Source organism: Amia ocellicauda, chromosome 19 (assembly GCF_036373705.1).
Source record: "Amia ocellicauda isolate fAmiCal2 chromosome 19, fAmiCal2.hap1, whole genome shotgun sequence".
Taxonomy (NCBI): domain Eukaryota; kingdom Metazoa; phylum Chordata; class Actinopteri; order Amiiformes; family Amiidae; genus Amia; species Amia ocellicauda.
This window is the reverse complement of record NC_089868.1, coordinates 25,937,860-25,965,188: the sequence shown is the minus strand read 5'-3', so window position 1 is coordinate 25,965,188 and position 27,329 is coordinate 25,937,860. Positions and strand designations below refer to the sequence as shown.

Here is a 27,329-nt window from a genome sequence, read left to right as displayed (position 1 = left end):
AATTTTTAATTCAATTTGTCTTATTATTAAACAAACTGAACATCCTCAGATGTTTCCAGAGATTGATGGGGAGAGACAGAGACAGAGACAGTGTGGATAACATAAGTACCCTATGCAAAACAGGCATTGTTAGGACCTGGGACCATTACAGACAACAGACCTTGTTGATCTTATAAAATGATTGGGCGAGAGAGACAGACAAAGACAGAGACAGAGACAGTGTGAATATGATAAACGCCCTATTCAAAACTGGCATTGTTAAGACCTGGGCCCCATTACAGACAACAATACTTGTTGATCTTTTAACGGTTTAGATTTCCTTAACCATTACATGTATATATTTTTTTTAAAAAGACCCCCAACCACTACAGGAGGATCTGACCCATTCACACTCTACAGTTGACCAACAAGAACAACAAGAACAACACGGTTATGGGCGGCCTTGTTGTTCAGGGTTTTATGGGTGTACACTTTCTGAGGGATATGACGTAGGAATAATTAAGGAAATAACTCTACCTAAAATCACGCCCCCCAATTATGACGTAGGAATATTAATAAGGTTAGGTCATACGTCATAACAAAATAGGCCGCGCCCATAGGACCCTACTATCTACTAGTGTGAGTACTTTTGACTAAACCAATAGAACTTAATAAAACATTTGCCACATTCACATAATGGTACGTATTAAATTCCATATTTTCATATTTCCATAGTTTCTATATGTGATCTGTTTTGTACCTGTATTCCCTCAGCTACTTATGATTCCAACCTGTTTTGAAAACCTTGACAACAAAACCACCACAGAGAAGTTTACCGTACGTTCTTAAACCTGTATTGGTGTGAATATATTTTAAGGAGCAATACCTTTGTGCTTAATCACAATGAGCCTGTAGAATAAATCACTCTGGGCAATGATAGACAGGCAGTGGACAGCCCAACCTATGGTTTGATTCTTTCTAGCATTCGGCTCAGTATAACAATATCAAAATACAATATTCAGTGGGCTTTCCCCTGCAGCACAAAGCGGTCACTGGCAAACTGAAGTATCTGCAGCAGGGCAGAGAGGACGAGGATGTCAAGGTTGTCATTCAGGCTGGTTTCCTCGTGGTAGTTCTTCACTGCAAGGATGTTGCTGACTGGGATGTCAAGCATCTGACTGCACTTCTTCATCTGAAACACAAGAGTGGAGGATGTTTATGAAGCACAGTCCTGCTTGCAATACAGCACACAAACACACATAGATTAAACACTCCCTTGTGCGCTCCCAATCAATGCATCCATTGACACTACATGTATATATTTGTCTGTATTCCTGCCATTGCTTTAAGAGTAACTTTATCGCTTCAGGAGTGATCGGTGGCTCTTCCCTTGCATGCAATGATTAAAATATTCATAGTTGAGAATCAACCTGAGTCCTGAGTCTCTGTGTATAGTGGAGATTAAATCCACTACAGTATCTTTGAGACTTTAGTCCAGGTTCTGAGTCCTCTTTCTGATTTAACTGATGTTCTACAGTGAGGGAAAAAAGTATTTGATCCCCTGCTGATTTTGTATGTTTGCCCACTGACAAATAAACGATCAGTCTATCATTTTAATGGTAGGTGTATTTTAACAGTGAGAGACAGAACAAAAAAAAAAAAAAAAAAAAACGCATTTCATGATTTGCATGTTAATGAGGGAAATAAGTATTTGACCCCTTCGACTTAGTACTTGGTGGCAAAATCCTTGTTGGCAATCACCGAGGTCAGACGTTTCTTGTAGTTGGCCACCAGGTTTGCACACATCTCAGGAGGGATTTTGTCCCACTCCTCTTTGCAGATCCTCTCTAAGTCATTAAGGTTTCGAGGCTGACGTTTGGCAACTCGAACCTTCAGCTCCCTCCACAGATTTTCTATGGGATTAAGGTCTGGAGACTGGCTAGGCCACTCCTGCCCTTCATGTGCTTCTTCTTGAGCCACTCCTTTGTTGCCTTGGCTGTGTGTTTTGGGTCATTGTCATGCTGGAATACCACCCACGACCCATTTTCAATGCCCTGGCTGAGGGAAGGAGGTTCTCACCCAAGATTTGACGGTACATGGCCCCGTCCATCGTCCCTTTGATGCGGTGCAGTTGTCCTGTCCCCTTAGCAGAAAAACACCCCCAAAGCATAATGTTTCCACCTCCATGTTTGACGGTGGGGATGGTGTTCTTGGGGTCATTCCTCCTCCTCCAAACACGGCGAGTTGAGTTGATGCCAAAGAGCTCGATTTTGGTCTCATCTGACCACAACACTTTCACCCAGTTCTCCTCTGAATCATTCAGATGTTCATTGGCAAACTTCAGACGGGCCTGTACATGTGCTTTCTTGAGCAGGGGGACCTTGCGGGCGCTGCAGGATTTCAGTCCTTCACGGCGTAGTGTGTTACCAATTGTCTTCTTGGAGACTATGGTCCCAGCTGCCTTGAGATCATTAACAAGATCCTCCCGTGTAGTTCTGGGCTGATTCCTCACCGTTCTCATGATCATTGAATCTCCACTAGGTGAGATCTTGCATGGAGCCCCAGACCGAGGGAGACTGACAGTTATTTTGTGTTTCTTCCATTTGCGAATAATCGCACCAACTGTTGTCACCTTCTCACCAAGCTGCTTGGCGATGGTCTTGTAGCCCATTCCAGCCTTGTGTAGGTCTACAATCTTGTCCCTGACATCCTTGGACAGCTCTTTGGTCTTGGCCATGGTGGAGAGTTTGGAATCTGATTGATTGATGCTTCTGTGGACAGGTGTCTTTTATACAGGTAACGAGCTGAGATTAGGAGCTCTCCCTTTAAGAGAGTCTCAGCTCGTTACCTGTATAATAGACACCTGGGAGCCAGAAATCTTGCTGATTGATAGGGGATCAAATACTTATTTCCCTCATTAACATGCAAATACATTTATAACTCTTTTGAAATGCTTTTTTCTGGATTTTTGTGTTGTTATTGTCTGTCACTGTTAAAATACACCCACCATTAAAATGATAGACTGATCATTTCTTTGTCAGTGGGCAAACGTACGAAATCAGCAGGGGATCAAATACTTTTTTCCCTCACTGTAGTACATTATACAGTATTATATTAATTTAATGTAGAATAATTATTATTAGTAGTAGAGGTGGTATAATTATTAGTCTTATACGGTGAAACGTGGTTAATACTTTTTGAAAGCATTGTAAAATTGTAGGAAATATGCTGTATTATAGGGAATGATCTGAGGTGTGTACGGTATTGATCAAGTTTCCTAGAGCACATAATATAGTTTGATAAAAATTAAAAAAAAGAATTTTGAGCCCGCTCCAGCTCACCCGGAACTCTGGTGTCTCTCTGCCACGATTCACACACTACTCCACTGCTCCGCTCCCTCCACTGGCTCCCGATAGTGGCACACATTCAGTTCAAGACTTTGACCCTCACCTACCACTGTCTCGACCACACTGCACCAAGCTACCTTCAGACACTCGTCTCTCCATACATCCCCTCCAGACCACTGCGCTCCTCCAGCGCCAGAAGACTAACTCTGCCTCCTCCCCACTCCCCTTCCTCCAGAGCCGCTCCTTCTCATCCCTGAACCCTAAGTGGTGGAACGACCTTCCCACCGAAGTTAAAACAGCAGAGTCCTTGACCTCCTTCTGGGCTTACTCAAGACACATCTTTTCAGACAGTACTTGTAATTTAGTCATTTACTCTCCTGTAAGATTGCACTGATACGTTTTATCATACTACTTGCCTTGCATTACTAACACTTGTATTGTTTATCTGATTTCCCCTATGCTCCCTTCCCCTGGCCCTTGACTGTGACTTAACATCTTGTCTGCACTCATCAGCTTTTACAGTCCAGGATGTAAGACCCTATATATTGTATATACTTGTGTAAATCGGAATTTGTACAATGTATTATGCATTGAATTGCACTGTATTCTTGCACTTTGTAAGTTGCCCTGGATAAGGGCCTCTGATAAGGTTATGATTGGCTACTGATTTGCATAACCAATGCTGATTGGTTGCTGATCTTCAACGTAGAAGATCCGTGCACGAGAATACGTTCCACCACTGAAGTCAAAGGGAAATGTTGGGTTTTTGATCGATCATAATTCAATAACTATCCATCCAAGCCATACAAAAAGCACAAGCAACCTGAACGGTACCATGATGTATAAGTGTGTGAGTTTGGTATGTGTGGGGTAAGAACTGTAGGAGAAGTAGCAGTCCGGATTACACAGATTACAGATTAATACACGTGGATAATAGCTGACATAAACACAGATTCTCCCATCCTGGCCTGCAACTCCTTCAGAGTTTACCATGGCCTCTTGGTGGCTTCTCTGACCACCGACCTCCTTGTGCAGTAGCTCTGTTTCACCGGACGGCCTGCTCTAGGCAGAGCTGTGGTTGAGCTATATTCTTTCCATTTTTTATCATGGATTTAACTGTGCTCCAGGGGACATTCAAAGTTTGGGATATTTGTTCATAGCCCAACCCTGACTAGTGCTTTTCCAGAACTTTCTCTTTGACGTTTTTTTAAAGCTTCATGGTGTGGTTGTTTGGGTAAGATCTCTGACTTACTCTGGGCCTTCCAGAAGCAGGTGTATGTCATCTGAGATCATGTGACAATCTAATTGCACATAGGTGGACTCAACTAATTATGTGACTTTTGAAGGCAACTGTCTGCACCAGAGTTTATTTAAGTGTGTCATAGCAAAGGGAGTGAAAATTCATGCAATCAAGACTAAAACAATATAATAGATTATGTAATACTTTTTAGATTACACTACAAAAAAAATCCATTCCATCCATTTTCGATACCGCTTATCCTGGTGAGCGTCGTGGGGAAGCCAGAGCTGATCCCGGTAGGCAGAGGGCACAAGGCAGGAATACACCTAGGACGGGATGCCAGTCCATCGCTGGGCAACACACACAAACATACATGCATACAGGGCAATTTAGCAAGGCCAATTAACCTGACCCGCATGTCTTTGGACGGTGGGAAGAAACCAGAGTGTCTGGAGAAAACCCACGCAGACACAGGGAGAACATGCATACTCCACACAGACAGGTCCCCCGAGCTGGGACTTGAACCTGGGACCCCGGAGCTGTGAGGCAGCAGCTGTCATGGCTCCCTAGCACTCACCCTCTATCCCCACTAGAGGCCGCCATTTCCCTGCCTTTCCTTTCACTTCTCCCAGCTTTCCATCATCCCATTTCATTCCGTACACCCTTGTGCACTCTTGCTTCCACCCTCTGTTCCCATTCGCCCTGCACCTCCCTACCTAGTTTCCTGTTCTCTTTATAATCCCCTCACTTCCCTCAGTCGTGGCGAAGTTTTGTCAGTTCATCTTGCAATTCTGAGCATTCTCCTTGTGCCCTCTCTTTTTAGCCTTATTTCCTTGTGCCTTGGATTTCCTTGTTTTCTTGACCTCCTGCCTGTCTTCCCGACCACGACTCTGCCAACACCCGACCCACGCCTGTCTGACCATCCCTCAATCACACACTGCAATTGGGTCCCCTGTTCCCGAGCACCGCGCAGGGTGACAGCAGTGCTAACCACCGTGTGGTGAAAACGTATGCAATTAGAAAGCAGTATTCAGTATTCAGCAGAAACTGAAGAGATTACTTGCTGCTCTCAGCCAGATTCCTCTTTCCAGGGGCGCTCTTGTAGTCCTGAGAAAAATCTCCCTTTGCCAAACTCCAATTGCGATTCTTAAACCTCCTCTACAAAGTATTATTCTGTCTTTCTCACACACCTGCATCCAAGCCTACCTGTTGTTTAATGTAAATGCTCTTGTACACATTGCAGAGATCTTCCTTCACCAATGGACAGGCTAAGTCCACCTTAGTCAACAGCACCACCTGAGGGAGACCTGAGCAAAAGAGCAAAATCAGTTTTCCCTGCTGTCTCGTGTTATATACAATCAGGTGACCTCACTCAGTCTGAACTCTGTGCATTACTGTGGACAACTGGGTTTTGCCTCCAGCTCTCCAAAATGAAACAACATACGCATCAATAACCCAGTTAATTAATATCCAATTTCAATTGATATGTTCTGGGTTTTGTATTTAAAAAGACAAATATTATAAATGATCTAGAAATAAAGATGAAAATTCAACATACTGTATTTAACATATAACATCTAGACTGATATTTTGTCCTTTGCATGACTCAACTCTTAAGCATAATTCACTATAAGATATTAAACACATTCAAAGCCACAATGGTGTTGAGGTTTATGTGTCACAGGCTTCCCTTGTTAAATATTGAACCCAGTTAACTGCTATTAGTTTTCCTCTGGTAATAATTTCAGTTTAGTTGCATTTTCTGCAGGTGCGATGATTGAGTTTGAACAATGTAAATGATTTATCAGGTTATTATCAACAATGGCGTCTCCATCCGGACTGCCTCACCCATATCAGTGAGCACCTTGCGGACTCTCTTCAACTTATCCAGAATATTATCTGACAGGAGGCTCAATTGATCCGCTGCCACAACATAGATGATGCAGTGAGCCTGATCTTTCACAGGGGGTCTCTTACTGGTGTCAGGTTTCAGGGGTGACACAGGATTAAACTTGTGGGGGAGAGAGAGAGAAAAATTATATGCAAACTCAATCAATATTAATAATATTTTACAGACATTGCTGTGAGTTTATATTAGCAAAAAAAAATCACTCATGCACTGATTCGCTGCATAATCTTTAACCTCGGAACTAGAAACTAATGTGTGTTAATGCAACATCCTGAGCAGGAGTACGTGATCTGTGAAATTACATGGCTGAGGAGGGTTATAGCATATCAGTTGGATTTACCTTGTATCCGCTTTTTATGTATCCTTTTGCAGCACTGATGATGTCATCAGGATGTATCCCCTGCCAATCAGCTGTCTCCAAGCCCATGATGTCACACAGAACGAAAGGCAGGTTCGATCCTGTTTTTTTATCTTTTAAATAGCAGGGAGTAAACTGGTTGAAAAAAGATAAACAGGATTTTTCACAGTTAATTGTATTTTGCAATGTATCCAATAAAAAGAAGACTTTCATAATAAGTTTTCATCAGTGAATGATGTGGTTTGATTTCCACAGTCTCATTACTTTCAGTTCCTGGATTGTCTTTAATCTTAAAGCGGAGCTGTGTTCTGAATAGGACCATTACAAGTGTGTTTCAAGGTGAGCAGCACTAGATCAGTTAAAGACACTTTAAGACTTCTACACTGGGAGATCAGAGCTCTTCAGAAGAACAAATACCCAGGAAACTGAAACACTTTACTCACTGAAGACAGCACTGAGCTTTCAGTTAATAATAGGCAATATATCCCCACCAATCAATCGAAACATTGCCATGACTGTGTCACGAGGTCTGAAGATGTAATTCACTTACTCAGTGGCATGGTTTCCCAATACGCAAACCACGCAATTGCCCCCTGATGCCTAGTAGCAGTGTTACATTACAAGTTGAATTGTAACTTGCAACACATTACTTATTTTCTCATATGAAAAATAATATATTGTTAATACTGCCTTTTATTTTTAATGTAGTGATTCTGAAGCATGTCTGTTTGGTGCTGTCCTGAGGCCTCTGCATTGTGGCGCAGGAAACACGGGCTCCAGTCTCACTGCGGCCGTTCAATGAGCAATTTGTGAGTTTCATTTTAAGTTAGAATCATCATAGCCTGTTATACCAGATAATACATTTGGGCATTTTTTTCATTTATTTTTTTAACATTGTGGGCTATTTTTGTTTCTGTATTTAGTATTGTTTTGCTAAGAAGTGTGTTTGTATTCGTAGCTCTGACTCAATGGTCAGATTCCTGCAGAATGACAAAAGTCTGTGCAGCATGAACGCACCCCATGTCAACAAGCCGACAGACTGATGCCTGTAGTTTCTATAGGAAGCTGCTTAGTTACAACCATGTAGATGGAGATATCGATAAAAAGCGCTGAGATTAAAGAGCTGAACAGACTACAACTGTATGAAATAATTGAAGGCTGTTTTGGAACCGTGTAGGACATTAAGAAGTAACAATCTCAATCAAACAAGACAGTAGAAGTGTTTTTATTAACAAATAGTGTACATTGCAGCTCTGATCTGACCATTGAGGAATCTGAGAAGCAGGAATCTGACCATTGAGTCAATGATTAAAGTAACCAGGTTGTAGAAGGGAGATTTTGTCTAGGACTAGCAGGAATTCTGTTGCAGGAGGAGTCAGGTGTGGCCTGTTAGGTGTGAATTGGGGGTAGGTAGACAAAAGCTACTTAGAGCAAGAGGTAAACAGAAGTATTTACAAGTTGCCACAGAGAGACACGGGAAAGTACAGGTGAGAGGCAGCCATCTTGTTGTTTGACTAGTTTCAGACCAGTCTTACTTAAAGCAGCTGTTGAGCAGTCGACTAGGCAACAGGAACCAGGGAACTTTAAAACAAAAAAAAACCCTAACATTTAGAAGCATGTGGCCACTACACTGTGAGGTTTGCAGAATGATTGCCTTCCTGGATGAACTCATCCAAGAAGGTTTCATTTGTGAACATTGTCAACAGGTTGAAATCCTAGAGATCAAGGTTCATGATCTTGAGGCTCAGCTTGTTGATCTGCGCTGTATTAGGGATATAGAAGAATTGGTCAATCAGCCCATGAGAAAGATGGTGTGCACAACAAAACCTAGGAGAGTTGAGACCTCAGAGCTGGTCAGTGTATAGAACTGCTATGTTACAGTAGCTCGTAACCACAGAAAAGGGCGTGCACAACCCCTAGAGACACCCAAGAGCTAGAACTGCCCAACAGGTTCCAACTGCTGGACACCGAGTTGGACAGTGACAGCTCAGAGGGTGATGGGGGGGCAGTTGAGCACCAGAGCACCATGGTGCCCACTCCCCCCCAGAAGAGGGAGGTAGTTATAGTAGGAGACTCAATTCTTAGAGGTGTAGATCACACAGTGTGTTCTAGTGACAAGGAGACCCGTATGATATCTTGCCTGCCTGGTGCTCAGGTTGCAGATCTCCCTAAACTAGTAGACGGGATACTGGCCAAAGCTGGGGGGAATCCACTGGTCATGGTCCAGATTGGAACCAATGACATAGGGAAAGGTAGGACAGAGGTTCTGCAAGACAAATTTAAAGAGTTAGGAACAAAACTAAAGAGCAGAACATCCACGATAATTTTCTTCTAAATACTTCCGGTACCACGTGACAGCCCAGGGAGACAGGCAGAGATTAGAAAGTTTAACGTGGTTGAAATCTTTCTTCTGGGATAGATGGGACCTGTACAAACCAGACGGTCTACATCTAAACAGAAGGGGGGCTAATGCATTGGGAGAGCGCATGGGCAGAGAAATTGAGAATCATTTAAACTAGGGACCAGGGGGGCAGGGAGCTCTGACAATAGGAGATGTTCCTCTAAGGAAAGAAAACAAAGGGAACCTGATAGTAGGAAAGTCCTGAAATGTTTGTACCTCAATGCCAGTAGAATAAGGAACAAGATGTTAGACCTAGAAGCCACAGTGCTGGTGGGTGACTAGGATGTTGTAGGTGTCACGGAAACATGGCTTACAGAAAACGATGAGGATGAACACAAGTTGGAAGGATACACACAGTTTAGGAGAGACAGGCAAAATCGAAGAGGGGGTGGGGTAGCATTATATGTGAAAAATCACATTGAGTCAGAAGAACTCAAATTAGATCCCAGTAACAGAACAGAATCGTGTGGGTGAAACTTCTGAACAAGAGATCTGGAGGATTAATGGTAGGAGTGTGTTACAGGCCACCCAACTCAGATATTCAGAAAGATGCTGCATTGTACAGTGTAATCAGTACTGCATGTAGCAAGGATGTGGCTGTTATAATGGGGGATTTCAATTTCCCAAACTTAGACTGGGAAAGCCCAGTGGGGACTACAGAAGCAGAAATTGAAATGGTTGAGATGGTAAATGACTGCTTTCTAACTCAATTTGTCAGGGAACCAACCAGAGAGCGCATGCATTGACTTGATCTTTTCAAATGACCAAGACAGAGTCAGGGGGACACTAGTTAGAGAACCAATGGCAAATTGTGATCACAACATAGTTAGCTTTGAGGCATTCTTTCAAAAAACAAGGACCAAGTCTAAAACAATGGTCTACAATTTTAGAAAAGCAAACCTTGAAGGTATGAGGCACTTAGAAGAGGTAGACTGGAGCCCATTGGATACAGATTCAGTTGAAAATGGATGGGTATATTTTAAGAACATACTACTTGAGGCTTAGCAAGACTTAGCAAATTGAGGACCAAAAAACATTTGCCAAAATGGTTTAATAGAGGTATGCAAAAAAAAATATCAAGAGAAAGAAAATGTTGTATAGTGCATACAAAAGGGACGGAGACGAAACAAAATACAAAGAATATGTTGAGCTGCAAAGAGATCTTAAGAAAAGGATCAGGTAAGCAAAGAGGGAAATAGAAAGAAACATAGCTCTTGGAGCTAAAACCAATGCAAGGAGCTTTTTTTCAATATTACAACAGCAAGAAGTCAATAAAGGAGATAGTGAAACAGATAAAGGGCAAAAATGGAGGTATCTTGGAAAATGTTCTAAATGAGTATTTCACAGAGGTTTTTACAAAAGAAAAAACAGATGACATGCCACAGGTTGACAATCAGTCCAGTCAAACTCTGAGAGAGATCAGGATAAATGAGGAGGAGGTACTAAAGGGACTAGCAGAATTAAAAACCAACAAATCACCTGGGCCAGATGGGATATTTCCAACAGTACTTAAAGAAATTAGGGAAATTATTTATAGGTTGCTAACTCAAATATTCCAAATGACACTTAGAACAGGGGATGTGTCAACTGACTGGAAGACAGCAAATGTCAAACCAATCCACAAGAAAGGGGACAAAACTGAGCCAGGAAATTACAGATCAATCAGTCTCACCTGCATCACCTGTAAAATGTTGGAAAAAATGATTAGACAGAAAATAGAGGAGCATCTCAATGAAAACCATATTCTTGGTCAACATGGGTTTAGACGAGGCAGATCATGTCTTACGAATTTATTAGAATTACGCAACTCCAGCTGTAGATCATGTGAAAAAGCATATGATATGATATACTTAGATTTTCAAAAAGCTTTTGATAAGGTTCCACACCAAAGACTGATCCTCAAATTGGAAGCTGTAGGCATTCAGGGTAATGTAAGTAGATGGTTTATGAACTGGTTAATGTATAGGAAACAGAGGGTGTCGATTAGAGGAGTCGCTTCTAACTGGAGTGAGGTTGTTAGTGGAGTTCCACAGGGATCAGTACTAGGGCCTGTGCTTTTTCTAATTTATAAGAAATATGCTTTATCGCATAATAGTGCTCTGTGTCACAAATTAATTTAAAAGACATCAGCGTTGATGAGATCTTTATACATCAGTCCAGTCTCGCTTTACAATTGCTCATGAATTGATATGGGAATACCTCCAGATTAACACATGAATACCACATGCACTTCCTCTGAGTTTATATGTATAACCATGTTAGTGTTCATGTGATCAATATCAGAACTCAGAGGAAATGCATGAAATATTCAGAAATGATTCCTGGGGTATTTAGACATGAATGCATGCCCATTATTATAAACAATCCAATGCAAAGGAATATTCATTCAGTCTAATTTCAATATTTATTTGTACATTAGATTCCTACTAACCTTCTTGGTAACACTCGTACCGCCCATGCCAACTACTGCCCGGGATACCACACGTTCCTGGAAGATGGATCCGACTGTGTTGAGGAAACTGGACTTCCCAGCGCTGATCTGTCCGTGCATCAGGATTTTAAATTCTGAGTGTACATGACCTGGCGGCTTTAAGCTCCTGATTTTTTCCATCAGCCTCTCTTTCTCCCTGTTGACAAGACAAGTGTTTGTAGGGCTGTGCACTCAGCCAAGCAAAATAACTCACACACATTTCAGTGGACAGATTATACTACAGACTCATCAATTTACATAAGGGTGTCCTACTGAATTATTGTATTACTTGTGTGAAGTCATGCTGATTGTGTCATACATTTCTGTTATGAAATAACAAATTCAATTCTGGGATGGATTTGAAGCCAAATTCTTTCCCTGTCTCTGAATTTGTCTCCTGAATGAAGCTGGCCTGTCTTCCAGGCTGTGATAAAACCCCAGACTGACCCTCTTGTTATCAACAGGCTTTGCTGTGTGCTCTGGAGGCACATAGCTCTCTCATTAAGTCAACAGAGAGGGTGGGTTGAGAAGTCCTACAAAACAGCTGTTTGCTTTACTGGAGCAATCTAGGTACAGTGCCTTGCTCAAGGGTACAACAGCAGTGTCCACCACTTGGAATTGAACCCACAACCATCTGCCTGTGCCCTGACCACTACTGCTTCACTAATCTTGAAAGAACCAGAATATCAGTCTTTATCCAGATGTGTTTGTGCTGTGGCTGTACTGCTCTCTGGGTCCAATATGACTCTTAGATTCCTTTCTGTTGCTCTTCTATAGGCTACTTACTCTTTTACAGAGGGACCCTGCCTCCATTCTTCCTCCTTGAACTCTGAAAAACACAGACGATAACGAAAGAACACATCACTGCCTGCCTTCACTTTCATTGTGTATCTTTTAAAAATACAATACTGAACATAATTTATCTTGGACAACACCAAAAGCAATTTGCTGGGGGTTTGTATGTATACTGCTGAAGGGGATTTTATTCGTAAAACCCAGATATTGTTCTTTCTTGGTTTCTTTTTCGAGGTCTATCTCTCGAAATTGCAAATACCACCACAGTCAACATACATTGTATAAAGCAAGCAAAATGTTTTTTTTTATTAACTTTGACCCTTTCTTTTAGAGTATAAAGGTCAAATATATGTTTTGGTGCCTTATAACTGCTTTCGGATTGAAGATACAGTCACTGCCACTATAGAACACCTAAGGAAACCAGAAGTGGGCTGTCTAAATAAATGAGCTTAACTTTGGCGTTAGATCTCTCCATTGAGGTCAAAAATATCAAGAGAAAGAAAATGTTGTATAGCGCATACAAAAGGGATGGTGACGAAACAAAATACGTAGAATATGTTGAGCTGCAAAGAGATCTTAAGAAAGGGATCAGGAAAGCAAAGAGGGGAAACAGCTCTTGGAGCTAAAACCAATGCAAAGAGCTTTTTTCAATATTACAACAGCAAGCGGTCAATAAAGGAGGAAGTGAAACAGATAAAGGGCAAAAATGGAGGTATCTTGGAAAACAAACAAGATGTGGCAAATGTTCTAAATTAGTATTTCACAGAGGTTTTTACAAAAGAAAAAACAGATGACATGCCACAGGTTGACAATCAGTCCAGTCAAACCCTAAGAGAGATCAGGATAAATGAGGAGGAGGTACTAAAGGGACGAGCAGAATTAAAAACCAACAAATCACCTGGGCCAGATGGGATATTTCCTACAGTACTTAAAGAAATGAGGGAAATTATTTATAGGCCGCTAACTCAATTATTCCAAATGACACTTAGAACAGGGGATGTGTCAACTGACTGGAAGACAGAAAATGTCAAACCAATCCACAAGAAAGAGGACAAAACTGAGCCAGGAAATTACAGACCAATCAGTCTCACCTGCATCACCTGTAAAATGTTGGAAAAAATGATTAGACAGAAACTAGAGGAGCATCTCAATGAAAACCATATTCTTGGAGATAGTCAACATGGGTTTAGACGAGGCAGATCATGTCTTACTGATTTATTCGAATTTTTTGAACATGCAACTGCAGCTGTGGATCAGGTGAAAGCATATGATATGATATTCTTAGATTTTCAGAAAGCTTTTGATAAGGTTCCACACCAAAGACTGATCCTCAAATTGGAAACTGTAGGCATTCAGGGTAATGTAAGTAGATGGATTATGAACTGGCTGATGTATAGGAAGCAGAGGGTGTCGATTAGAGGAGTCGCTTCTAACTGGAGTGAGGTTGTTAGTGGAGTTCCACAGGGATCAGTACTAGGGCCTGTGCTTTTTCTAATCTATATTAATGATCTGGACTCTGGGATAGTTAGCAAAGTTGTCAAATTTGTAGATTATACTAAAATAGGTGGCTCAGCAGATACAATCTCGGCAGCACAGGCTATTCAGAGGGACTTAGATAATATTCAGTTGTGGGCGACACCTGGCAGATGAAATTCAATGTGGACAAGTGCAAGGTATTACATGCAGGTAACAACAATGTCCACTATAATTACACTATGGGAGGAACAGAACTGGATGAAGTAACACATGAGAAAGACCTAGGAGTCTACATGGACTCCTCACTTTCTCCATCCAAGCAATGTGGGGAAGCAATAAAAAGGCAAACACAATGCTAGGGTATATTGTCAAAAGTGTAGAATTGAGAACAAGGGCAGTGATGTTCAGACTGTACAATGCACTAGTTAGAGCTCATCTGGATACTGTGGACAGTTCTGGGCTCCACACTTCAAGAAAGATATCGCTGCTCTAGAGGCAGTTCAGAGGAGAGCAACCAGACTTATTCCAGGTCTGAAGGGAATGTCCTACTGAGAGACTGAGGACCTGAACCTTTTCACCCTGAAACAGAGGAGACTACGTGGGGACTTGATCCAAGTCTTCAAAATCATGAAAGGCATCGAGCACATCAAACCAGAGGAGCTTTTCCAGATCAGCAGGGACACACGCACTCGGGTGTGGTAGAAGCTGAAAGTTTGGGAACATTTAAAAATAGACTGGATAGGATCCTTGGATCACTTAGATATTAATAGACACCAAACGAGCACGATGGGTTGAATGGCCTCCTCACGTTTATAAACTTTCTTATGTTCTTATGTTCTTATACATGCTCCATCTAAAAATATAATTCATTGTGACCTTTGACCTCTCCATCAAGGTCAAACTCCTCTTCAGAGTCAGGAATGTCCTAATTTCCCCTAGAAGGAAGGTGCAAAGCTGCAACCTAACTTCAGATTCTGAAAGAGCAGCATGGGTGTACTTAAGAAATCCCAAATAACTCAAACTAAGATCAAAATCACCAACATTTTAAAATAGACCTCTTAATAGTACCTGTTCAATAGTAAATGTCAATGTAAAAAAAATATTTGGAACTAATTTTGCCCATTATTATTTATGACCTTGAAGGAGAGGTCAGAGGTCAAGTTCAAGGTGATGTATAGATAAAACCCATATGTTTTCCTATACATGTTTTGTAAATCATCAATGTAAATCCTATCTATGTTCCATAATGTTACTTGATGTAACAGCATCCTGGAAGGAGTAATGAGATGTTCAATAGCTGGGGTGCATTGCATCAGAATCAACGTTCAGCATCTGACTCCAGAAAGTTCAAATGTCAGATGTAATTATAAATTCTGAGAGGTAATCTATGGTTTCCAATTAGTGGTCAAGTTTTGGAAAAAGCAACCATTTTCAGATATAGTGCAGACTATCATTGTTATGGCTGAAAAACTGTAGGAGGAGGTACATTCACAAAAAGCAGTCAATAACAAGAATAAAAATAAAAATAAAGAAACCAAGAAAGAAGAATCTCTGCATTTTACAATGCAGATCATTAATAAGCAGATTATTTCACTTTGGAAACTTTTCAGCACAAATATACAGACAACACTGTGCTGAGAGTTGCTGAGAACCGGTTTGATTCTTTCCAAAACACTGCTGTTCAAAACATAAAAGTCAATTAAAACCTTCTTGTGCCTGCTGCATGTTCTCGATGTAGTCGCTGGCGAAGTGAAGTGTCTGCAGCAGGGCAGAGAGGATGAGGACGTCAAGGTCGTCATTCAGGCTGCTTTCCTCGTGGTAGTTCTTCACTGGGAGGATGTGGTTGGCTGGGATGCCAACTGTCTGACTGCACTTCTCAATCTGAAACACAAGGGTGCAGGAGGGGTTTATGAAGCTCAGTCCCAGCATGTGATACAGCACACAATCACTACAGCATCCAACTAGGGAAATAACATGATTATTGATACATACTGTATATATGAAGTACTATCCGATCCCTTCATTGCCTGTGTTAAAGATTATGAAGGGCCTCAATAAAACATTTAAAAAATAATAATTTAAGCAATCAGATTATCAAATAATTTAGATTCCTATTGAATCAAGGGTCTAATTATAGGCATTAAAAGATCACTGCAAAACTGGAAACCCAGAAGGTGTCTTTTTGTACAGAATGACAGCAAGATCTTGACAACATCCTGATATTCACTGTGTTATCTTGTGCTTTTATTAATAGTTGTAACAATAACTAGATTTAAAAGTCTCTAATCTGCATTTTAAAATGGACATGATAAGACCTTTTAAAAGCTTATCTGGTAAATGTAAGTAGTGGAATAATATATGAACATTTAAATTGAGAATGGATTTCTAGCAGCATCTGTTGCTGTTAGAGGTCGCCTGGTTTTTAGAGACATACTCCCGAAACTGTGATTTTAATCCATCCAGATGATAACTGTCAGCTGTTTAGTTTATGGTACACTGCTCTCACTCAAAACCCCTCCAGTAACGGAAAAGCCTCAACATTTTAATTGAAGAGATGAGTTTCCCACAACAATAGTTTTCTAATCCCTCCCTTCACTTCAGAGTGAAGGTTTTTTCCCTGAAGTCCCACATTAAAATCATTAAGATGGCCGAAAAATGTCTACTGGGTCGGCTAGAAGGGCAAGTCATTTCACATCTGACTAATTTTTATGTAGGAGAGTTTTTTCCGAGTCTAATTAAGCAGCTTCCCCCAGGAAGGACATGGTACTTCACGTGATACAACAGATGATGATGTTGCACTCCCATCTCCTTACAGATAATTTTTTTTAAGTTGGCCACTTGTTGAGCTGGTCTGTGAGCTTCACACATCACTTGTCCTGAGTGGGATTTAACCCGAACCAACAACACACTGCGGTCGTAGGTCCGCTCCTCCAATGCAAGTGAACCCATAGGCCAAGTACTTTGAGTCATGTTTACTACATTTAGTTTTTTCCCTTTTGTTTTGTTCTCTGCCTTGAGTTTCCTAGCTGACACGCACATATAGCAACTTATAAATAGTACGTTGTCACAGGTTGTAAAATTCATTATTGTTCTTTTACTTACTATGTTTTCATTGATACGATTTGAAACTAATTACCACTGTATTACTTAGTTGGACCAGCAGGGGAAGCATCAATGTATGAATGTTTTCTGGTGCCAGAAGACTAACTCCTTCTCATCCCTGGCCCCTAAATGATGGAACGACCTTCCCACCAAAGTCAAAATGGCAGAGTCCTTATCCAGGGCGACTTACAACATAAATGTAAATTTCAGATGTATCTGAAAATGTCCCTAGCCATGAACTTTGAACTTCCTGTAAGGTCAAATGCAAAACTTAATTAATCCATAGAGAGAAACTATATCAAGCTGCTTGAAAGCTCATCATTTTAAATTTGTTTAAATACTAATGCACTGAACTGCTTGTAGTCGACTAAATGGTTTTACAATGCAGATAATGATAGTTATATATTTATGACCATTATACTATATCAGAAACAGTATTCTTTCACATAGCTTTAACAGATAGCTGTACACAGTACACATTCAAGTCTGTCAGGTACTGTGTAGTGGCTTCTAAGATATTTTAAACCACTATGGACCCACCATTAATTGGAAATGTCTTAATACACCTTTATCCTGTTATTCTTTTGTTCATCAGTATATTTGCATCTTTCACAACACTAGTGTAATCCATGAAACAATGTGATGCATGTAATAGTAAGAAAGTAAATAAAGAGTGTAGGAGTAGAGTAAGGTTAGAGTAAGAGGACAGAGGTTGAAAACTGTGTAGCTTCTAATACTGCTACTACAAGCTGTCACTCAACTCCAGTAGTAAGTGTCCAGATAATAAATCAAATCAAAATATATTTCATAACTAAAAATGATTCATAAATCATAATTCTTCTTAAACATTATTCTAATGGCTTTTGGCTCCTACATTCTGAATTAATTGGTATTATAATAAAAGTGTTATTCGGTCTTCCTCACAGTGACCACTAGATTTAGATGAGTTGGTGTGTTGTTATGCCTATGGAAGCAGCCTACACTGAAGAGCTGGGGGTTGTGATGATAGTGAGATGCTTATTTCCAGCAGCCTCCACCCAAACCTACCTGTTGTTTGATGTAACTGCTCTTGTACACATTGCGGAGATTCTCCTTAACCAGCGGACAGGCTAAGTCCACCTTAGTCAACAGCACTAACTGAGGGAGACCTGAGCAAAAGAGCAAAATCAGTTTTCCCTGCGGTCTCATGTTATATACAATCAGGTGACCTCACTCAGTCTGAACTGTGTGTTACTGTGGACTACACACCAAAACTGCATGTAATTCCAGGGTAGCTCTCAGTTCAAGTTCAGAGGCAGCGCAGAGCTTGTGTAGAGTGACTTAAACAACTATGGACGAGGATTAACTATCATGTTTAACATGAAATGACAGACCACTGGAGAGTGACCTTGTATGAATCTAAATTTGAGCATAAAACTCACTGTATAAAATACAAAAGTAAATTCTCCTGTTGGTAAATAATAGAATCAACATGACCACCTGTAACATAAATGACACAGAGATATAATATATGATGAAACTGACATGATATTAATAACACTAAAACTTTATACTGAATAAGACATTTGTTCTTTGAATAAAACACTTTCGTCCACTGTTGTCTATTACCATGTGAACATGCAGAATAAAAGTTTTAAGTGCATATATTTTAATATCAATACATGGAAACTGTAATAACACTGTATTACCCATGAAATACATAAACTGAGGCTTATGTGTCATAGGCTTCCTTTGATAATACAGTGGGGGAAAAAAGTATTTGATCCCCTGCTGATTTTGTACATTTGCCCACTGACAAAGAAATGATCAGTCTATAATTTTAATGGTAGGTGTATTTTAACAGTGAGAGACAGAATAACAACAAAAAAATCCAGAAAAATGCATTTCAAAAAAGTTATACATTGATTTGCATGTTAATGAGGGAAATAAGTATTTGACCCCTTCGACTTAGTACTTGGTGGCAAAACCCTTGTTGGCAATCACAGAGCTCAGACGTTTCTTGTAGTTGGCCACCAGGTTTGCACACATCTCAGGAGGGATTTTCTCCCACTCCTCTTTGCAGATCCTCTCCAAGTCATTAAGGTTTCGAGGCTGACGTTTGGCAACTCGAACCTTCAGCTCCCTCCACAGATTTTCTATGGGATTAAGGTCTGGACACTGGCTAGGCCACTCCAGGACCTTAATGTGCTTCTTCTTGAGCCACTCCTTTGTTGCCTTGGCTGTGTGTTTTGGGTCATTGTCATGCTGGAATACCCATCCACGACCCATTTTCAATGCCCTGGCTGAGGGAAGGAGGTTCTCACCCAAGATTTGACGGTACATGGCCCCGTCCATCGTCCCTTTGATGCGGTGCAGTTGTCCTGTCCCCTTAGCAGAAAAACACCCCCAAAGCATAATGTTTCCACCTCCATATTTGACGGTGGGGATGGTGTTCTTGGGGTCATTCCTCCTCCTCCAAACACGGCGAGTTGAGTTGATGCCAAAGAGCTCGATTTTGGTCTCGTCTGACCACAACACTTTCACCCAGTTCTCCTCTGAATCATTCAGATGTTCATTGGCAAACTTCAGACGGGCCTGTACATGTGCTTTCTTGAGCAGGGGGACCTTGCGGGCGCTGCAGGATTTCAGTCCTTCACGGCGTAGTGTGTTACCAATTGTTTTCTTGGAGACTATGGTCCCAGCTGCCTTGAGATCATTAACAACATCCTCCCGTGTAGTTCTGGGCTGATTCCTCACCGTTCTCATGATCATTGAAACTCCACGAGGTGAGATCTTGCATGGAGCCCCAGACCGAGGGAGACTGACAGTTATTTTGTGTTTCTTCCATTTGTGAATAATCGCACCAACTGTTGTCACCTTCTCACCAAGCTGCTTGGCGATGGTCTTGTAGCCCATTCCAGCCTTGTGTAGGTCTACAATCTTGTCCCTGACATCCTTGGACAGCTCTTTGGTCTTGGCCATGGTGGAGAGTTTGGAATCTGATTGATTGATTGCTTCTGTGGACAAGTGTCTTTTATACAGGTAACGAGCTATGATTAGGAGCGCTCCCTTTAAGAGAGTCTCAGCTCGTTACCTGTATAAAAGACACCTGGGAGCCAGAAATCTTGCTGATTGATAGGGGATCAAATACTTATTTCCCTCATTAACATGCAAATCAATTTATAACTTTTTTGAAATGCGTTTTTCTGGATTTTTTTGTTGTTATTCTGTCTTTCACTGTTAAAATACACCTACCATTAAAATTATAGACTGATCATTTCTTTGTCAGTGGGCAAACGTACAAAATCAGCAGGGGATCAAATACTTTTTTCCCTCACTGTAAGCCCAGTAAACTCCTAGTTTTCCTCTGGTAATAATTTCAGTTTAGTTGTTTCCACAGGTGCCATGATTGAGTTAACAGGTTATCATCAACAATGGTGTCTCCATTCGGACTGCCTCACCCATATCATTGAGCTCGTCTCGGACTCTCTTCATCTTATGCAGAATATTATCTGACAGGAGGCTTAATTGATCCGCTGCCACAATGTAGATGATGCAGTGAGCCTGATCTGTCACAGGGGGTCTCTTCCTGGGGTCAGGTTTCAGGGGTGACACAGGATTAAACTTGTACAGAGATAGAGAAATATTAATTCAAATTGATAGGATTTGCGAATAGTATGCATTTGTTTTTACATACACTACCGGTCAAAAGATTTAGAACACCCCCATTTTTCCAGTTTGTATTGAAATGTAAGCAGTTCCAGTCCAGTGAATAACCTGAAATGGTACAAAGGTAAGCGGAAAACTGACAGAGGTAAAAAAAAATAATTAGGTTACCAAAAACTGAAAAATAATGTCCATTTCAGAGTTATATACTGTGTTACTACACCCTCTTAAGCATTATTTGGCAGCGTTACGAGCAGCTCCTGTGCACAGAAGTGACACTGTGTTCCTACAATGCGCACATCGTTTGAAAGCTCATTCTCTCGGCTCCCAGCGCGTCTCATTCTCAAACACGTCCGATTCACAGTGTCCGTGTCGCCCCGTCATTCAGAGCCCGGGGGGGTGCGGTCTCATTCAGACAGTCACAGATCACTCAGTTTCAATCAGATTTCTTTGCAAATAGACTTGTTTTTTTCACATATGTATATGATTTAATTTTCTATGAAACACAGATAAGATCAGATGCAATGATGTAAAATCGTTGTGTATTAGTACACTGTAAACAGAGTTTTCCATCTTGACATGTTCTCTACGGGTGTGTGTTGCTTCTACCAAAATGTTGATGGTCTTGTTTTGATCAGCAGACGTGTCATAATTGTCAATATTTTCTGAGATTTTGTATTCCTGCTCAGACCAAGTATCCCCTGACCCCTCAGTTCAGAATGCGAATGTAAATGTGGGGGGGGTATAAAAACCAAACTTTCCATGTCAGAGAATGCTTCAAATTGTTGTAAAGCTGAGAGTCTCAGCTTTCATGGGATACCAAACACTTGACAAACAACACAACAGTGAAGAGTACACATGGGATTAAAGAGAAGCACATGGATTTAGTGCCCTTTTAAGCTTAAGGGGTTAATTTTGTTAAACAAAAAGATTCCATGATTTATTTTTTATCTCCAATTGTTTATTTGTTCTATGCTTTAATTTCAGAGTACATTGAGACATTAACTGTGTACATTTCAATAAAACCTGGAAAAATTGAGGTGTTCTAAAACTTTTGACCGGTAGTGTATATTAACCCCCCAAAAAATAATAATAATGAAAGCATTGATTCATGTACATTTAAAAAAAAGCTTGATCAGGCTTGGAGATCTTTAACCTCGGAACTAGAAACAGATGTGTGTATATGCAACATCAGGTGAGCAGCTTAGTTGTGAAATGATGTGGCTGTGAGAGGGTTATAGCATATCAGTTGGATTTACCTGGTATCCGTCTTTTATGTGTCCTTTTGCTGCACTGATGATGTCATCAGGATGTATCCCCAACCCGTCTCTGGTCTCCATGCCCATGATGTCACACAGAGCGACAGACAGGTTCGATCCTGTTTTTTTATCTCTTAAACGGTAGGGAGTAAACTGGTTGAAAAAAGATAAAAAGAGGATTGTTCACAGTTATTTGTATTGTATAATTTATCATATAAAAACAATATTGGTCTCTAATAAGTTTTCATCAGTGAGTTACACACATCTAGTGATGTGGTTTGATTTCCACAGTCTCGTTACTCTCAGTTCCTGGATTGTCTTTAATCATAAAGCGGAGCTCTGGGTTACTTATCTTAAATGAAGATGCTGTGTTCTGAATAGGACCATTACAAGTGTGTTTCATGCTGAGCAGCGCTAGATCAGTTAAAGACACTTTAAGACTTCTGCACTGGGAGATCAGAGCTCTTCAGAAGAACAAATACCCAGGACACTGAAACACTTTACTCACTGAAGACAGCACTGAGCTTTCAGTTAATAATAGGCAATATATCCCCACCAATCAATCGAAACATTGCCATGACTGTGTCACGAGGTCTGATGATGTGGTTCACATACTGAGTCATCTGAGCTCAGAATCAGCAGCTGTTTGGCACTCAGACCCAGCCTTTACTGCACAACAGTCTTCATGGTAGCAGGATCCAGTGAGTCAAAGGTCAACTGAGCAGTAATTCTCCAAACCATAGTCAATAAAACCATTCTATGTCCTTAATTATGACAGGTTTGCAGCATTTGCTTTATCACGTGCTGGTGCTATGCCAGAAATGTATTTTCAAACACATCAGCGTTGATGAGGAATTACACCTCTTTACATAAACAATCCAATGCAAAGGAATATTAATTCAGTCTAATTAAAATAGTTCCTTGCACATTAGATTCCTTCTAACCTTCTTGGTAACACTCGTACTGCCCACGCCAACTATTGCCCGGGATACCAAACGATCCTGGAAGATGGATCCAACTGTGTTGAGGAAACTGGACTTCCCAGCGCTGATCTGCCCGTATGTCAGGATCCTGAATTCTGGTGACTCCTCCTGTGGTGGCTTTAAATTCCTGATTTCCTCCATCAGCCTCTGTTTCTCCCTGTTGACAAGACAACCTTTATAAAGGTACACAGAGCTCCATACACTACCAAGCAAAATACAAGGATGTCATTCTGTGACATCAGAGCATGTATTTCTATTTATGTACGTTTTTAAAAGCATAAACACATTACAATCAAGTTCTGATTATTTATCATGTTCCACTGAACAAAAGTCAAGTCAAAAGGCACTGTTTTGAATGCTTGTGGATCTCGATGCTTTCTGTGGCCTTACTACAGGCTACTTACGCTTTTCCCCAGGGAATCGTCCGCCACTGAGTTGTAAATTCTGAAATCACAAATGACAGACATTTGAAAGACATTTCACTGTCTGCCTTTGTCACTTGTATTATTACATTTTTACAGTCCACTTCATCTTGCACAAAGTCATCAGCAATTTGCTGAGGGTTTGTATTTTTAGTTTTGAAGGGGTTCGAATTCTAATTAAAATAGTGGTGTTTGCATTGTAATACAGACATGTTCTAGGTATGGGATCTTTCAAAGGCTTTTAGGCTCTACAGTATGCACACACTGTGTCTGTACTTTTTGCACAGATCAACAGTTTTAAGACCCTACAGCACAATCCAACGGTTCTGTAACTTGACATTCTTGACACTCCTATGTGACACTCTTCCCAAAGTGAATGAGATCTCTATATGTAATTGCAATCATATACTGCTTCACTTTATGCTTTAATATTGCAACGCTCTCATATCAACCTTACAAGCACAACAGACTTGCATGTGTGAAGGCATTAACTGACACCGCCAGGGTGGAGGCACGCAGGAAAGAGGGCCATATTAATCAGAAATCCTTATTATGGACAGAATAAGAATGGTTTAAGAACTGTTTGTGATTCATTAAATGTACATTTCATCTTTCCTGGCAACTGAGTGATGTCATGGCATATCAAATTGTGACTATTTTCCAGGACAAATCCTAAAAACACAGACATTTTCCTAATTAGCGTATCATTTATTGCCTGCAAGTAGGGAAAGGGGAGCAATTCAGTTGCAAAGGACAGTTTTTCTGTCCAAGTTTAAGTTTAAGTCCTTTACATGGAGGGGACTGTGGCGTTGGCAGAATATGGGAGTAGAAATGCATCTTCAATGGCAGCCCACATAGCATATGAACATGTAAAGGCTGCTATACCATTATGAAGGATAATGTGTGACAACATTTAAAAATAAATAAATAGATAAATATAATACGAAATACATAAATAAATCAATAAAATATGAAATAAATGAACATATACAAATAGATAAATAATTCAATAAATACATTTAGATTGATTTCTCTTATTTTGTATGTATTATTTATGCTTATTTATTTAGTATTTTATGCAGTGGCGTAGGTTTGGTTTCAGAAAATAAACGTTTGTGCTATTTTGTTTTTGACGATATTAACATTTATTTATCCCCCCCCCCCCCACACACACAATTTCCATTTCCAATTACAGCAACTGACCTACCAAAAGGTTTTTCATTCAATAATAATAATGTCATTCACTAATAGTTTAACAAACATATTAACATCAGCTTCCTTGTATTAATGTTTTCCGGTCATAACAGCGAAATGCACAATGAATGAAGACGAGATGGAAGTTTCACGTATATATGTACAATGTACACATACTTTAAACTACTAAAATTAATAATTAATATATTATATTTGTAATTGTATGTTTAATTTAAACCTTAGACTAAAAAGTTTGCATAGTTGAGAAACATTTTATGTAATATTGGATAACATGAGTTAATTTGCAGTTACATTCAGGGCCTGAACTCCTTGGCTTTCGGGCTGAAGAGTGCAGACCTTGAACTGAATTAATTGAAAACATTAAGGAGTTAGATGTAGTTCTGTTGGAGACAGGGTGCCGTGCAGAGGTGCTCACAAACTGCCCCCTGGGCTACAGAGAGGTCATTGTGCCCTCAATTAAACTCGGCACAGTGCGGTGCGGCAGGGACTGTGGTGGGGTCATAGTGTGGTAAAGAAAGTGGGAGAGAGTGCATCTCTGTCAGGCCTTGGACCTGTACATTCTTAATGACAGGATCAGAGGGGACTCTTTAGGGAGGTTCACATATTGCTCAGCTCTTGGGACTCTTGGGCTGTTGGTTGACTACACCCTCATTGACACTGACACGGACCCGCAGATGGGCTACTAAAAGCACATAGGAATTTAACACAGCAATCAGTTCTACAGAAATTACTAACATCATTCAGACTTTCCTCAGCTCACAGTACAAACCTGATGTGAAAGGAGTGACACTGTGGTCACTGAGACAGGAGAGGTGGACACAGAGATGACAGTGTGGTCACGGAGAGACAGGAGAGGTGGACACAGAGAGGACAGTGTGGTCACGGAGAGACAGGATAGGTGGACACAGAGAGGACAGTGTGGTCACTGAGACAGGAGAGGTGGACACAGAGAGGACAGTGTGGTCACTGAGACAGGAGAGGTGGACACAGAGAGGACAGTGTGGTCACGGAGAGACAGGAGAGGTGGACACAGAGATGTAATTCCTCCAGCACTGAAATAATTATTCCCAAATTAGGTAAATATTCTTTAATAAATGTATAAATATTACCCCAATTTTTTCAGAATAGATAATAAAAAAAAAATAATAGCTATCCTTCTGGAGGAGAGAGACACAGCCCCCTGGCTGCCCAATACATAGCTGCGTGTCACAGATAACGTGATAATGTAAATGAGTGTCTGTGATATAGTTTATTGTTAGTTCTGTGTTTGAAAAAAAAAGGAAATGTATGTTCATGTACATTAAGATTTTATATATAAATTATATCATACTTTTTATTTGTTTGATTTGTCCTGTAATATTTTTATTTAATAAAAACACTGTGACGTATTTATTTATTATTTTTCTTATCTTTTATATTTTCATGTGGTAATTGCTTTGACAACACTGCAGACCTGTTTATCATATCAATAACTGAAATGAATTAAGATTGAGAGAGAAAGAGAGAGAGAGAGAGAGAGAGAGAGAGAGGGGGGGGGACTGTTAGGTGCATTCAAAACTAATTTCAGTGCAGGATCTTACCTTTAAGGGAGCATGGCTGGGGTGTCGGAGTTGATTGACTGCCTCCCATCTCTGCTCTGAAATAAGATCATACTTTGACACAGAAATATTGCACAGAAATGCAGTAATCAACAAAATATAAAATCATTTAAACAATTTTATATTATATTTGTCAGCCCTGCTCACTGCACTTCCCCTGTTCACCACTTGATGATGAGGTCATCATCATCACCCGAATACTAATCAGTCTCCCTCTCCAAATCACCAATCATCCAATTAACCTTCCACATCACCCTGTTTACTTGTCCCAACATCCCTCTGCACTCATTGGTTCTACCTCTCCCTACCAGCTCCACTGACTTCACTCTGCCCTTCACTTAAACCCGTTTGCCCTTCAGTCACTGCTAAGTCTTGTCTTCTTCCCAGAGTCATTTCTAAGCATTCCCACATTGCCTGTCTCTTAGTGTTCCTGACCTCTTGCTTGCTCCTTGCTCCCCTTTTGGATCTCCCTGTTCTTGCCTGTCTGCCCAATCGATTTACCTCTGGACTGTCTTTGACTATGATTATTGGATCTCCCCTTTGTACCTTTGCCAGCCTTCTGGTTGAGTTTGCACTTGAATCCACCCCTGTTAGTCTCCGATACATTACAATATTATATTAATATAATTTAAAATATCCTATATCTGCAAAGGTTTTTTTTTTAATTTAAAAAGCACCTTTATAAATTTAACCTACTTTCACAAATAAAATATACACTTTACAACAAAGAGTTTGCCCTATGAATTATGATTAGAATGCATTTTGTATAAAGCATATCCATATTACATGAATGTAATTGACTTACCAGTTTTACGTTCTTGAGCTGCTGTGGATGCTGCTGATAGTGTAGCTGAATGTGTAGCTTTACAGAGGAGCACTGAGGTCCAATCAGACAGGGATTCATAAAAAATAAACTTGTTGAGAAGTTTGTAACTGATGATGATGAGCAGATGGGTGGGGTGGTTAGGTATGGGAATGCAAGGTTTTGGTTTCACTTTAAATGTTTTCAGACACAAACATGGTTGTCTCTGTGCCACTGTTGTATTGAGCATCACCTGATTTCTTGCTCCTGCTGAATGCTGGCTCTGATCCTCTGATCCACTGGCACAATACTGGCAGTGAGTTGGCTG

At 40.5% G+C, this 27,329-nt stretch overlaps 1 protein-coding gene across 1 annotated transcript; it reads right to left on the bottom strand.

Annotated features, from left to right (window-relative positions):
* LOC136714664 (interferon-induced protein 44) lies at positions 1 to 27,329 on the bottom strand. Its single transcript, XM_066692261.1, has 14 exons — positions 27,005 to 27,329; positions 26,182 to 26,237; positions 23,369 to 23,408; positions 22,926 to 23,121; positions 21,982 to 22,134; positions 20,518 to 20,680; positions 18,125 to 18,225; positions 15,682 to 15,856; positions 12,491 to 12,533; positions 11,666 to 11,861; positions 6,816 to 6,968; positions 6,415 to 6,577; positions 5,773 to 5,873; positions 1 to 1,171 (listed from the first exon to the last, which is right to left on the bottom strand). Exons 2-14 carry the CDS (start codon positions 26,228 to 26,230, stop codon positions 998 to 1,000), a joined length of 1,707 nt encoding a protein of 568 aa, XP_066548358.1. The 5' UTR covers positions 26,231 to 26,237; positions 27,005 to 27,329; the 3' UTR covers positions 1 to 997.

Excerpts from the sequence above, each read along its gene's own strand:
- LOC136714664 (XM_066692261.1), bottom strand. The coding sequence starts at position 26,230 with ATGGGAGGCAGTCAATCAACTCCGACACCCCAGCCATGCTCCCTTAAA. Across the intron at positions 15,857-18,124 it reads GCAGTTACATCAAACAACAG|ATTGAGAAGTGCAGTCAGAC; the intron begins GTAGGTTTGGGT and ends CTTGTGTTTCAG. Across the intron at positions 6,969-11,665 it reads GTACGAGTGTTACCAAGAAG|TTTACTCCCTGCTATTTAAA; the intron begins GTTAGTAGGAAT and ends TTTTTCAACCAG.